This window comes from Pyxicephalus adspersus, chromosome 12, assembly GCF_032062135.1.
Source record: "Pyxicephalus adspersus chromosome 12, UCB_Pads_2.0, whole genome shotgun sequence".
Lineage (NCBI taxonomy): Eukaryota > Metazoa > Chordata > Amphibia > Anura > Pyxicephalidae > Pyxicephalus > Pyxicephalus adspersus.
The window spans coordinates 18,342,923-18,358,358 of NC_092869.1; the positions used below are offsets into that span (position 1 = coordinate 18,342,923).

The window sequence follows — 15,436 nt, forward strand, 5'->3', positions numbered from 1 at the left end:
CGGATGTGGACAAAAGTTACATATAGTTACATAGTAGGTTAGGTTGAAAAAATACAGTCCATCAAGTTCAACCACTAGGGAAATAAACATATCCCAGATATAAAACCTCATGGTCACGGTTGGTCTAGAGAAAGGCAAGAAACCCCTGGTACAATTTGCTTCAACGGGGAAAAATTTTTTTCCCTGATTCCATGATGCAATCGGATGTTCCCTGGATCAACCATCACTAAACATGTCCCTTCAGACCTTTTCGTATTTCTTCCTTTTTACATTTTGCCTCTTCAATTATACGTTTCCTTATACTTTCTTTTTCCAGAGAAACACCAAGCTTTTTAGCCATTTCTCCATTTAGGCCTAAAAAAGGCTGGCTGTGAAAAGGATAGTGGTACACTATTCTTTACTACCATTTCAATCATGTGGTTTTTGAATTTTTCTGGTGTCATTGTTTTGGTAACTTTGTCAGATATAAAGAATCTCCTTAGTTGTGTTTGGTCTCCAGTAGATTTCTGAATATTTTTTATCGCAGAAGTAGATGGAATTTTTTCATTGATATCTTTCTCATTCAAAACTTCTAACACTTTAGGATGAAAACGCTGCAAGTGTCTTTTCAGATTTGATGCTCTTGTAGGTGCATTTTTGTTAGACCCACTGACACTGCTAATTTTTGCATCACATTGTTTTTCACCATCATCTTCAAGAATACATTGGCACACATAATGTTTCCCATCGCTTGATAATGTAAGTGCTCATAAACAGCAGACTTTATTGTATTATTTACAGCCATTGTGAATGGGGTGCTGCTTTCACTAATATATACATATAAAATATGTTATACTAACTAGCACATTTTTTGATTTAAATACAAACTTACACTTTTTGTATCACAATTCTATCCTTATGGATTCTCAGTTCCTTTTCTTTACGATATGCTCCCAATATTACCGCATGCCGAGGCCATGTACTAGTGCAGTTGCCTGCCGGCTTATAGCATTAATAAATGAGCAGTGGGGTTGAGAATTCGCCAATTAGGGTGATTAATTTTCAGCTATGCGATTAAGGAGGATCTGTTAAGCTCTGTCAATGGTGATGTCATAGCAGTCAATTAGCGCACACCTGGTTTGGGATTAATCAAGTAAGTTTGCTTGGATGGTATGCATTGATGTGACTTTTTGTAATCTTGATTATTGTTAGCTCCATCTGTTACTGCAATGTTTTTGTGCCTGGTTTTCAATTACGGTTTCTGTTTAGTAATTCTTCAGCAATGTTTTGTCATTTTATCCACAAATAATTAGGGCAAATGTATGCATGGTTTCCACTCCAAACTGGCACTTAACCCACCTTGTTGCCTTTGTCCTATTCTCAAAGTCATATTGTCATTTGAATGTATTATTTACATATTCCTTTTATGAATAAATTGTCATGGTTTTTATTTATTTGTTTTTTTATTAGTCTGACATTTGCTGAATAAGCTGTAATTTTCCTTTAGCATACTTTACTCATGTTGAATTGTTGCCACTATTCTACAGAACTCCTGTGTTCATTTGTAGTAGTGTTATAGGTTTGTTCTCATTAAGCAAAATCGGAAGTTCGCTTGTGCGCACAAATTCGCTGGCTGGTGTATTCTCCCGACATTTACCAACTGAAATGATTGTACGCTTCAAAGGCGGGCATCTCCAGCACCTTGACACTAGCGAGCTTGCATTGGAAAGTTAATCTTTCCCTAAAAAAGCATTCTTTCAAATGGCACACATCTCTCAGTTAGCCCTAAATAAAAATGTATGATGTGTTCAAATGTTTCAAACATTTATATTAGCTTAGAAATAAACATGTTTTTAAATGACTTAATATTTTCAGGTTCGGAAAGAGTTAACTGATTTCAGCTGTTTTTAAGCGAATGCTTGAACGCTTATGATGCCTGACCCGAGGATCTGCCTGGTGACAAATCCCTGAAAATCCCTCATATTTTTGGTACTCCAGTAGCCGCAAGTGCCCATATATATATGAACATACCTCTTTGGTTGATGTGGGTTTTATTTTGCATTACAATACTTTGTATGCTGTTATTTATTTCTAGTGTCACTATACTTTTAATCTAGTGTCTCTGAATACTGTGAATTATGTTATGATACCCCAAATGTGGATGGCACCCATTAGTGTTACTGAGCCTGTTCAAGTCTAAAAGAAAGATTGGCATCTGAACGATGCATTTGTCAAATATTTTCTGCCTTTTACTAAACAATAATTAAAACATCTCTACTGAATATTCATTAAGGATAAAAGAGAATCAAGGAAGACAGGGTAACATCTTAGTTTCAATAAAGATTAAAGACATAATGTCTAGATAGGAATCTATGAGAGAAGATATTAAAGGGTAATACAGCTTTAAATGGCTTTTAAGATTTAACAAGGAGTTTGATTTTTGTGACTTGCTTCAAAACAAACTTGAAAAAAGACAAACAGCGTATTTTCCGGCGTATAATACGACTGGGCGTATAAGACGACCCACAACTTTTGCAGTTAAAATATAGAGTTTGTTGCACAGTAACAAACAACATTTTTACTTTAAATAATCGAATTGTCTACCCTTCTATGTAAAGTAGAAATTCTGAGTTTAGACTTTACAGCCATCATGGTAGAAAGCAGCAGGGATCTCTAGGCTATTAAAGCCAGTCACACAGCTCCACCTAGTGGCTGATTTGTAAATCACAATATTATATAACACGCATATAAATACATCTATACTGCATGGCTCACCGCGTTCCCCCGAAGCACTCTGACCCTTGGTAACCCGAGCTCGGATCTTCTCCCCGTTTAGGGTACAGCCGGGTCCCTCCACCATGGTGTCACTCCCTATGTGCAGCACCCGAACAGATGATTCAAAATGTGGTAGCAAAAGAATACTAAACAACCAATGGCGAGCTTTCATTTGCTGACAACCAGGAAGTACAGAAACTTTTTAACTTTCTCATTGGTGCGCTTACAACAGCTTGTATGTGATTGGTAAGTACCTGGCCTATAAGACGACCCCCGACTTTGGCACAGATTTTTCGGGGTTAAAAAGTCCTCTTATACGCCCGAAAATACGGTACTTATTACTTAGTTGTCTTCGTTATGAATATGAAGTCATTCATCCTTGAATAGTATTAGTATTAGTCTTTCTGCAGGCCTGAAGTGCAAAATGTACCATTGTACATTTGTACATTGTACCCAAAAACCACTTATTTATTTACCATGAATACTGAGGTTTTAGTTTAGAAAAAACATTTCATATATTAACATATTTTGTCTCAAAAGAAAAACACAATACCAGAGCTAAGAAAACACAAGGTTGTCTCCATCTTATGGAACTGTAAAAATCTGTTACTAAAATGCACCTTTGCAGCTGGTACAATGCTAGAACATTCCTTGTAGACTTCCTGATGGCTTGTAGGATTGTCTCTAAATGTAGAATTTTCTAAATGCATTTTTAGATTTGGAAAAATATTTCAGCAGCCTAATTTTTAAGTCTCTTTCAAAAACCCGCAGTTTTCTCTCAATTGTTTTAATATCACAAAACATCCTTTCTGCTGTTTTACTTACACCTTGTAGTTGTTTTTTTCAGTACATTGAAGTGTAGTGTAAAATCTGTTAAAAAAAACATGGGTTTTTTTTCTTCGTCTTTTCCTCCCACGTCGCCTTCTGGGTGTAAATGGACTCTGTCCAAAAGAAAGATTGACATTAATGTTTATGAAAAACAGTAATGCTCCCTATCTAATATTATAAACTCTGACTGGGGGAGGGTTTTAATACAGAGTACACCTAGGTAAGATGCATTTTTAGTGCCATGAGTTATCAGATGATAACTCCAGGTCATAAAGGCAGGCCATATTAGTGAGCTGTATATATTCCTGCCCTTTTTCATTCATAAACACCCTAATTTCATTAAATCAGGCTTCAAATCTCTCCAGGACTTGTTCACTGCTCAGCCATCAGATAATATTGTACATAATATACAATTATACTGTGATGTTTTGATTATTTTTATACTGTGATTACTTGATGTTTTGTTTCATAGGTGTCCCATCACTAGTAATTGAAACAACTTTTTCTGGTCTTATGTCTTGTGACCAAAAAACCTCCATCACAGCATTGTAGATATCTATCCCTTGTGTTTTATCGGGCAAAGACACCAGTTTCACCAGCTCTTCTCTCATGATACCAAGAGCATAATGCAAAATTACTGCTAGCCATGCATGATTATTTATATCTGTGCTTTCATCCAAGCACATGGAGTAACAGGCTGCCTTTTGTAAGTCAGTGGTGAGCTGCTGACTAACATCACTTACCATGTGCTGGACTCGATCTTTACCAGTATTTAACAGTAAGTTGTGATAATATGTGTTGCTATGTTGCTATGTGTTGCTATAGTGCTATGTGTTGCTATGCACAGTAAAATTTTAAAGCTGGCAGCTGTCAGATGATTTGTTCTAGAAAGATAGTTGCAAAAACTAAGATACTCGGAATGATATTTCATCAATTTTTCTTCAAGAAACTCTTTTCTCTCAGTTTCACCAAGTGTGGCAACACTTTTGTGGTTGGTGTCAAAGTGCCATCTGACATTTGATGTGAAACACATGACACTGTTATTACACAGAATACATAACGCTTTCCCATTGCCACTTCAAATGACTCTGTCCAGGCCTCTTCGAATGTTCTTCCACTGTCTGTTGTTGCTTTTTTTGCTGTCTAAGTATTTTCGAGTGTCAATAGTGGTTGTAGTAGGATGTGAGTACTTATAGGACTGAGTGCCAACCCTTGTTCAATAAAATGAAGGATAAGTAGGAAGCGAAAAAACAGTTTTTTTCTGCACAAAAATAATGGTATAGTATATTATTCAATAAACAATAACAAATATAAACAGAAAGAACATACCAGTTTCAAAGATTGACCACATTGTTTTCTTGTGGTCCAAACAGTATCATATTGGCCCTGAGAGGCACTTTAACATAATAAATTCAACTTACAACACAAAAATTTCTTGTGGTATAAGCAATCACACTTTGGCCCAAGGGGGCTCTAGACATAAAGCATCTAGCCAATCATGTAAATTCCTTGCCATACAGCTATTAAAACCTCCATTAATTTATTCATGTTGATTGAATTTCGCCCTGAAAGGCTTCCTCAGGGGTATCGTGCACTTGTGGTAATTAAGTCTAAATTAATAGGATTTATATATATATATATATATATATATATATATTACATTATATAGTACATATAGACATTGTTATGTATAATTGAATAAATAACTAAATATTCTGGTACATGAAACTTAGCTTAGTATCCCAAATTATTAATTGCGATTAGGATCCATATAATCAAATATAGTACGAATCCAAGTAATTCTGTTAGTCCTTATGTACACATAAAAATAAACTAGGTGTAAATAGACCCATTATAATTGCTCTGAAGTATATTAGATGTAAATAAACATATACAGACTTACATAGTCTTGTAGGGTAGATGGCAACGTTAGTTGCAAACGTAGGGAGGAAATGGTGCCTCCATATTGGATTTTAAATGAGGTGATAGCAACATCTCCCAATGATAGGAACAGTAGTTTCAATATATCTAGTACGGATCCCAATAAAGATGATATTGAGAAATGACTCTATGAGCAAATAAATAGTTCAGAGGTAAATGCCTGTTCTGTTTGGACCACAAGAAAACAGTGTGGATGATCTTTGAAACTTGTATGTTCTTTCTGTTTAAATTTGTTATTGTTTATTGAAAAATATATTATAACATTATTTTTGTGCCAAAAAAACCCTGCTTTTTCTCTTCCTTCTTCTTCCTTTGTTTTTTTTGCTGTACTTATTTTTTGGGTATTCAGGACTTGAAGTCTACAAAAACACAGCGGACCTACTTTTTGGGTAATTTGCAGAAATAAGATGAAGCGGATGTTTAGCGCAGAATCCCCATACACAGGAGGTGTGCAGACCTTGATCATCCATACAAGCTCTTGTTTTCCTATTAGAAGGAGCCCAGGTTGGTTCCTACGAACAGCAGCCAATACAAAGTTCCCCTGACAATCCCAGTCATGTCTGTCCTGTCCTCATCATGTGATGTCAGGTAACTGTAATGTACTGCTATGCAATGACATTGTAACCTTCCTGTACTGGATGCACAGAAGAGATGTTAAGTGTGGATGTCATTCATGCAGTGTACAGCAATCACTCTATGATAGAACTAATCCATAACCGGACACCAGAAATGAGCACCAACCTGATAAGACAACCTGACAAGAACAAAAGGGGAGCCCACCGGATCAGGCCAATGGCCCACCTAGTCTAGCTCCTGTTTCTCACAGTAGCCCACATCTATATTAGGAGGTAATACATACCCTTTAGGGCTAGTAACCTGTAATGGACTTTTCCTCCAGAAATTTGTCCAATCACCTGAATGACGTGGCACATGCCCACACCATACATCATTATGCCGGGAAAGCCCCTGACGTCTCCCTCCTCATTATAGAGCAGGCCAGGTAATCCTCTCCCAGAGTTGCCATATTTCATAACAGACACGAGCAGCAGCGGCAGCTCGTCTCTGTCACCCCAGTAGATCTTCTTTGAAAGCTAAGATACCCACCTAAAATCCCTAAATCTACTCTATACAAACAATGATTGATTTTTCTAGAGTTTACTTAATTTTTGCTTATTTATTTTAGAGAGACTGAAGAGGATCTATGATCCTCGTCTCTCCCCTGTATCTTTTCCACTGGTAAGCTGCGGAGGCAGTCCCAATCTGGAATATACAAACGTTTGAAGGAAGGTAAACATATAATTTAAATTCTTTTGAAATAATATACAATAACTAGTCACAGGACTTATGGAATAATTTAATATAAATGATTTATTTCCCTGCTATCAAACAGAGTCTGAGCTTATCCGAGGTACATATCTACACACAGATAACCATACCAAAGGCCACAGTTAAGAATATGAAATACTATAGAAGACCTATCTTTAGCCCCTGTATCATGGAGAATGTATGTCACTGAAACCTTAATATTCATTGAACATTTTGTTAATATAATATGGTAAACCATAGCATATATTACAACTAAACAATATATATATTGTTTTGTGACTCTTGGATATACTCTCATTATCTAATGTTCATTTATAACTATTCTTATTTGTATGATCGCTACTATATGTACATAACCTACATGTTTTTTTTTGTTTTTTTAATCTGCATATTCAAATTATGATATGTTATATTGAACACTAATTCATTAGCATGCCTATCAGGACACCTGTATTTATGTAATTAATTTTTTATTTGCAAGATTCTCAGTTCATCATGACATTTTCCTAATATTTGTTTATGTTTTGATGATATGCATCTAGATTACACGCAAACCTATATCCTTAAAAAAGCACACAAGATATTTATACCCCTGAAGAAGCTCATCTAGGGCAAAACGTGTCGGGTTAAAAAAAGGCTGCGTGGGAAAGAATTGCCCCCACTTGTTCTTCTTGCACATATGGTTTGCAGGACTTTTTAATATATATATATATATATAAGCTACCGGGTATGGTTTAAATACTGGGTAGGGTCTTTCTGTCTAGAAAAAGCAATTATACCTCAAGTACCGAGGTACGAATAATAACTGTATATGCAAGAAAGCATTTTTTATTGTATAACATGTTATTATAATGAAAAATTTAAAGTAAAAATACTCTTGGAATCAGGAAGGAATTTTTTTTCCCCTGTTAAAGCAAATTGTACCAGGTTTTTTTTGCCTTATAACTATGCCTTATAGGGTTTTAGATCTGGGATATGTTTGTTTCCCTACTGCAGGGGTCGGCAAACTCTGGCCTTTAGGCCATTTACGGCCAAGCCGCTAGATTTTTACGGCCTAATCCCGGCCAGCAACCCACGTCGGAGCCGGAACAAACTACCAGAGCTGAAGTCGCTGGAGCCACATGTGGCTCCTGAGCCTCTGTACGGTGGCTCCCTTCCCTATTTACCGTATGCATTGCGGAGGAGAGGGATTTTCCTTCAGGTGGCATTCCTGTTGGGGGGCAGTGCCATTAGGGTAGGACTCGAGAGAGAGTCCGGCCTAGTGTGCTCCTGCCTACACCTAAAATGGCCTAGTGGCCTAAAAAGTTTGCAGATCTCTGCCCTAGTAGTTGAACTTGATGGACTTATGTCTTTTTTCTACCTAACCTACTATGTTACTATGTAACAACACACCAGTTTGACAAACCCTTTATTGAATATGCAGGAGGGTATTTTTCTTTTATTAAGTATCACTATACCCAAAGAACAACTATACTGCTGCTTTTAACTCAGCTGCTAATAATTGTTTAAAGTTTAAATGATATGTTTAAATAATTCTCCAGTTCTCCTGCATTTTTAGGTACAATTAGGTATATAATAAAAGGCTAACCAGTTGCAGGTTTTACATTATATTTAGAGCCTTCACGTATTTCTAAAGATCTATTACATTCAACGGGCACTTACTCTAGGTGGACGAAAATATATCACAAATACAACTGCAGCTAAGGTAGCCTGTTCTACCACAAGCTTTGTGGGCATCTGGTCCTGACTGTGTATAGCCCTCAGACTGGTATTCCTCTCCCTTGGCTGTGTAGCTCTGTTCAGTATCTTCAACTTAGATCATATTGTACTTCCCATAACTAGGACAGAGCAAAACAAGATCCCTCCTGTGTCTGCCTACCCACTCCCTCACTTTCTCCTCTCCCTTATTTGTGCAGCCTTTAAAATTCCAAATTAGTTTCCAAGCTTTATGCATTGTTTCTGGAAATTTGTATTTATCTTTTTTTACATCTGATCTTCTTTTTCCAGGTGGTAGCTCATTGACCAGAATACATTTGCTGTGAAGAAGGTTGTGGGTACAAAGCAACCATGGCTTATGACACAAGAGACCCCATGCAGCTTGCGCAAATCATATCAACCAATATCCAGAAGATAACACAGAGCAGTATGTCACAGTCTGCTGTTTGCCTGTTGTATATTTGAGGGGGGATTGTTTTACCAAGTAACTGGCAACTTATTATGTTAGGTTGTAATTTGCCCTTCATGAGCCTTTTAGGTGTATTACATTGCCTCCATTACATTACACTGATTAGCAGACGTAAGCCAACTAACTTAACTAGAGTTGGCAAGGTTAGCCCCTTGGTTCTGATTTCTACTACTGTGTTGAGGAGTATTCCCCTCATTATCTGAGCCAGATAAAGTAGTTATTACTGGGAACCCATAGGCAACAAAGCATCATTTGTGGGTTAGAACTATGGTTAGGTTTTCATGATCTTGTTCTGTATTTAAAATGGTATGGAATGAGAAAAAAAATCCCAAATAGCAACACAAACAAAAACCTCACTAGAAAGGTTTCTGTTCTTTCACGCTTAGTGTTTTTTTTCGTTCCGGACTAACGCCACCTGGCCGATCCGGCCTAATGTCAGATGGCAACCCGCGGCCCTGGAGCCACGGGTTTCCTGCCGAAACTGCCAGGGGGGCGCTTGAAACTACCGGAGCCAGAGCCGCCAGAGCTCCTCCTTGCTGTTGCTCCCCTATTTACCGCGGCCGGCGTTGATATGCCGCCACCGCAGTAAATAGGGAAAGCTCCCTGAAGGAAAATCCCCCTCCTCCGCAATGCATATGGAGGAGAGGGATTTCACTTCAGGGGGCATTCCCTGGTGGTGGGTGGGTCCAGCCTAGTGTGTTCCCGCCCACCCCATAAATGGCCTAGTGGCAATAAAACTTTGCCGACCCCTGCTCTAAGACTACTCATTTTTAAACACAACACCTCTAATTTAGTAGTTGTTTTCTAAAACTTTACTAAGCATTAGAAGCTCTGATTTTGAACTCATAAATGATAGAATGTGGGGTTTAGAGCCCATGCTGTTTTTTCAACTTAATCTGAAGTCCAGGCTTTGTATTCAGCTTGGGCCTGGAATCCAGTTGGCTCCATGGAGACACAGAAATAGATTTGAAGAATTCCAGTTGTACCCCAGGAATTGCAAAATCATTACTAATTATCTGGCAAAATGTTCACTTTAGAACTATTAGCTTTTCACAATAATCCATTATTGCTTCCCCTAGATAAATGTTAAATTGCAAAATGTTATTCCTGTAATGAAAATTACATACTGAAAAAATATCTGCTATAATAATAATTACATTTTCATGCAGCATCTGAAATACAGAGGATAGTAAATCAACTTGGAACTGTACAAGATACTGCAGAGCTTCGCTATCAATTGTGAGTACACAATGTAGTCATATCTCCTGACATTGAAAGTGCAAAAGAAGGAGACCCATGATGTAAATAGATTAGCAAATATTGGCCAGCTTTATTAGATAAATAATCACACTATTAGCAAAGTTTACTGTAAAAAGCCACAAGGTACAAGAAACGTTATATTGTTACTTGGCAATAGGCAAAATAAATATTAACCCCTCCATAAACAGAGCAAATCTTGCAATATTGTAGGGTGGGGTTTACCTGCTAATACCTCTGTATATTAAGAAACGATAAACAAAATTTTAAAGTAAACTTTTTATTATCTCCCACATTATGTTGCAAACAGTGACCTTGCTGTTCAAATATAATTTAAAAGACCTCTTAACCCAAGAATATTATTATAATATTTTGCAACTTACAAGTTCTTGGTGGTGGCTGCTGGAATAGTTTTCTTACATTTTTGTATTTCCTTTGTATTAAATGATATCACATACAATCCATTTCCTAGCTACCTTCTGTAAACTAGACAGCACCCCCTCCCTGTATAATGAATATGAATACAGATATACTAAACTTGTGTTGACCAAATTTTGTTTGTAGTGCATGTCCGCATATATGGAAAGAGTAATTGCAGTGCACAAATACCATAAAAGCATTAATGCAAAAATGATTTCAGTATATGCATATGTTTATCTTTTTGTGATTTTGTGCAATAATTTAATTTATTTTATCATTTAAAAGATACACAGCTTTTCTTTAGTACATACAAGAAAAATATGTGTTTCAAAAATACAAATCAGGTAGCACAGTTAAAGGGACAGGTATGAAGGGATATGTTAAGGTGTAATTAGTGCTATAAATCCTCTTTCAAAATAATAAGAAATGTGTAAAGAAAAAATATTCTGTTGAACTTTATCTTCAGTGCTTATGCTGTTCACTACAGTAGAAAATTCATATGCATTTTGTAAAGCTTTTCATGGGCTTTTCCATTGAAATGTTTTACGGTTTAAAATAGTTACTGAGAATGAGGTGCTGGAGGAATAAGTCTTGGTGTACAGAAATATACGATAAAACAATAATTACATTTACATCTGCAGTACACAGACCCTATAACGCTGTCTTTTTTGTTGTAGACAGCAGAAGATACAGTTTGTAAATAAACTTGCTAAGGACACAGATGTTTGCCTCAAGAACTTTACATCTCTTCCTGCAGACAATGATCAGGTATTGAAATGACCTTACAGTCCAGGTCTAGTCAATTGTAATATTTTATAGACTGGTGAAGGATTAAAATGTTTGTCAGTTTTTTCTGGCTTTCTCATTTCCAAATTTTCATCACTTTTTGTGTATTTGAGAGGTGACAGAGAGGAAATCTATCTTGCCAGGATGTGATTGCTAGGTGTGCTGGGTATTTCTCTGTGAGGGAAATTATCCTAACCTCTTGTTTGGAAAAACTATTTCCAGTGCCAGGGGTTACTGCATGCTGCACATTGCTTTGAATTATTACATCTTTCATTCCATTCCAGTGCTAATAGCCCTACTGTTTATTTTTGTATGAGATAACTTGAGAATTCATTGTACTTTTCACAAGTACTCCATTCTGGCTTTTCTTTCAACTTTATACATATTTTACCTCAAACTATTATAATGCATCTATTGGCTAATGTTTTATAATATGATTTTATAATAACCTAGTTGTTCAAGTTGCAGTATCATATACTGTAACCAAAAAGTGGCTTATATTTTTGTAATGATTACAAGTAATAATTTTTAATTTTAATTCAAGGGAGATGTTGCAGGTATTAAAACTTTGTTGCTTAAGATTATATAAACTAAAAAATTTTTATACTATGATAAAGAATATACTATTTTTTAGTAATGATAAAAAACAAACTGATTTATCCTTTAAAGCAGTTAATCATTGTTAGGTAGGCAGATTCTTTGTAAAAAATATCTGATTGTTCACTCCCCCCATCGACAGAATTGGATGGCACTGATAAGCTTTTGTACTGAGATGAATAAATGTTAAAGAAGGTATAGATCTACAGTTGACATTTCTATCACTTTTTGTTCCCTGTAACTGTTTCTCTCTCTTTTGTTTGATAGCGACAGAGAAAACTGCAGAAAGACAGACTCTTAAACGAGTTCTCCTCTGCACTGACCAACTTTCAGAAAATTCAGAGACAAGCTGCAGAAAAGGAGAAAGAGTTTGTGGCCAGAGTCCGTGCAGGTTCCAGAGTATCTGTAAGTTAACAGCAGAAGTACAGTTTTTACCTGGCTGATAGGCAGACCTTGTGGCACTAAGTCTAAAACCTTAAGCTTGCAGACTATACAATGGCAATAAGCATGCAATATTTGTATGGCATTATCATTAAGCTTTGTGCTTGTTCTTGGCCTTACTGTACAAATATTTAATACTGTGTCTTCTTTGCCTGTTAAAGCTCCAATGTGCTTTTTGGACCTTCATTCTTCTTTCTTTTTGAACTCCCATTTAAATGTAAAACTTAATTCTAGTCAGAACTAAAAATAAAACATGAGATCATGTAGCCACAGCCAACCTAATGAGTAATAAATGGTAGCTTGATGATCACAGAACACATCACAGGCTCTCTGCAGCCACTTGCATACCATCTCAACCTTTTGTGAACCTTTTATTTTAGTACAGCTATTGTGTTTGTTTATTAGCATTATTAGCTCAGCTACTGCCCCATCTATTGTCTGGAATGCTTTTTTTAATCGATTATTTCTTCATTTTTTGTTTATCTATTTTTTTTTTATTTTGATAGCTAAAAGTTAACCTATAATTTATAAAACTTTTATTGTTTTTGTCACATTAGGGTGGTGGAGGAGATGATGGTTTCAGAGATGGAGCACTGGTCAACTGGAACAAGTAAGGAGAAAGAAAACTTGTGATATATAAGGTAGTGCTGGTTGCTTTAAAGGAATATTCTGTGTCATACAACTCTTTGTTTTTGGAAACTCAAATAATACTAGGGATTTCAGAATTTTGAACTTCCTGAATGCTCTTGACATTTTCTGGTTTCTTTAATATTTAAAAAATTTTAGTTCTGTGCATATTGCACTAATAAGTAGCCCATGTCAGGTGGCATGTCTTATTGAAAGAGCTAATTATTCCCGGTGTATGAAAAGTGAATAGGTAAGAGTATAATTCAAACATTTTTTTAAAACATTTGCAATTCTGAGATCTCTTGAGCTCCAGTCAATATTTGGTAATTTTAAGTAAAATAGACAAAAAATAGAGGTCTGAAATATTTTAATTGCTGTTTGTTTTCCTTATAATAGAGTTCTAGTACCAAAGCAAGTAGTGATATGTTACTGAAGGGGCAGATGAGCAGTATTCAATGTTTGATAAATACTCTGATTGATCCTCACTATATCTATGCTAAAGGGAGATCTAGTGGGTTAGAAAAATTCATTGTTGATCTTTTCATAATTAAGGGGTCCGTTTATGAATGTGTGGAGAACAGAAACATTTTCTTCATTTTTAGAAACCTGTTAGTAACTTTTGAAATGTCATCTGCATAAGAGTGGAAACAGGCTTTGTTCCACAGTCATCAGGCCTCTTAAAGTGGAGATTAAAGATAACAAAATAAGTGATGAATTCATTTGAAGTGGCAAATACCTGTGAAAGTGGCAGATAGTTAGTACTCTGTTCACTGCTTTCTAGAGTGGCTAACAACAGCTGCAACGTGAGAAACAAGAAGTTAAGAAAGCACTGCTTATCCCTATTGTGGCCCTATGGGGTTCAAAGTGGCAAACGATATATGGTGATTCATAAGTGGTAATCAGGTTGGTCATCACTGTATAAATATGGTAAACAGGACATATAAATGAAAAAGTGTCAGTAAACTTGGTTTGAGCCTTTTCTGAGTTTCATATACATTTTATTTAAATTCTATTTGTCATTGCTATGTTTTTTAGATAGATTATCCAAAATAGCAATATAAATTACCTAAGATGTAATGTTGTATTGCAGTGAGAGTCAATCACAGGTAATGCAAGAAGAAGAAATGACAGAAGATGACCTAAGGCTTATAGAAGAGCGTGAGTCTGCAATACTTCAACTTGAGGTGGGTTTTCCTTAATATGTGTTTTTATAAAAGTATAGTGTATCTTTTTAGTGTGTACTTATAAACATAATGTTTGGAAATTTTAGGGCAGGTTTAGGCCTGCAGCAGTAGAAAGTGATCCAGTGCGGCTCCTAGTGGCTGGCTACTCTGACACTTACACCACAATGCTGGTTTTTAAAGACAGTGGGAGTGAGCAGTACTGAACAGCTCACCGCCACCCACATTCATTCTCTATTGGACTGATGTGGGTACATGCTGCATGTAGTGTCTCCCCCATGGCAGCAGTTCACTGACATGAGAAAATGGTAACCGCACCGCAATCTCACTGCCAGTCTGAACATAGCCTTAAGCTGTATTCAAGCTAACATGTTTTGAGCAGGCTAAGCATAAAGAAGATTCTGCTATCTAACTGTGAAGGTACATTTTAAATATTGTGAGATAATATTGTCATCATCATAATGCTACATAATTTACGTGCTAACAATTACATTGTTTAGGTAAGAACATCAGCATTCATAAGTAATATATAATTTACACAAATGTGTATTTTTTTCCAACAGGAAGATATTAGAGGAATAAATGAAATATTTAAAGATTTGGGTATGATGGTTCATGAGCAAGGAGAAATGATTGGTAAGTTTGTGTTGGTTGTAATTTTTGTGCTGATTTTAAATACCCACATTTTATTATAGGCAGATATCCACTGCCTCTACCTTAAACCATTCTGCCAAAGCATTTTACACATGTGTGATAAAATGTGCTTTGTAGTCTTGGAAAATACTTTAAAAAACTTGAACATTTATGTATTTCTTAAAACAGGAAACCTGTGAACTAAAAATGATGATAGCTGCAATTTTTTATGTTGCACCATATTTGCACAACTATGTTTTTGGTACATGTAATTAAATTGGCCAAATAAAAAAAATACCAGGTCTGAAAATTGTCAAAACAATGACAAACTACAATACCCATAATTGTCTTTAGATAATCTTTTAAATGCTTTATAGCTCATCATACCTTTCACTTTTATGTAATAGTATTGTACAGCTACAGGTCTGTTAGACTGCAACTATCCAACTGTACCACAAGA

The 15,436-nt window shown here is 36.0% G+C and overlaps 2 protein-coding genes across 3 annotated transcripts in view; one reads left to right on the forward strand and one right to left on the reverse strand.

The window, feature by feature from the left end:
* Positions 1–15,436, forward strand: part of STX7 (syntaxin 7) — a 31,884-nt gene that overhangs the window by 8,132 nt on the left and 8,316 nt on the right. For both annotated transcript variants that reach the window (XM_072428712.1, XM_072428713.1), the window contains exons 2-8: positions 8,857–8,992; positions 10,204–10,273; positions 11,389–11,479; positions 12,362–12,499; positions 13,093–13,145; positions 14,253–14,346; positions 14,907–14,979. In XM_072428712.1, coding sequence (XP_072284813.1) covers positions 8,917–8,992; positions 10,204–10,273; positions 11,389–11,479; positions 12,362–12,499; positions 13,093–13,145; positions 14,253–14,346; positions 14,907–14,979 — 595 coding nt within the window. In that variant the 5' untranslated portion in view covers positions 8,857–8,916. The remainder of the gene's footprint in view (positions 1–8,856; positions 8,993–10,203; positions 10,274–11,388; positions 11,480–12,361; positions 12,500–13,092; positions 13,146–14,252; positions 14,347–14,906; positions 14,980–15,436) is intronic.
* The window catches only part of LOC140342505 (acyl-coenzyme A thioesterase THEM4-like), an 82,182-nt gene continuing 68,739 nt past the window's right edge, over positions 1,994–15,436 (reverse strand). The window contains exon 7 of the mRNA XM_072428714.1: positions 1,994–3,695. Within this exon, the coding sequence (XP_072284815.1) occupies positions 3,628–3,695 (68 nt within the window). The 3' untranslated portion in view covers positions 1,994–3,627. The remainder of the gene's footprint in view (positions 3,696–15,436) is intronic.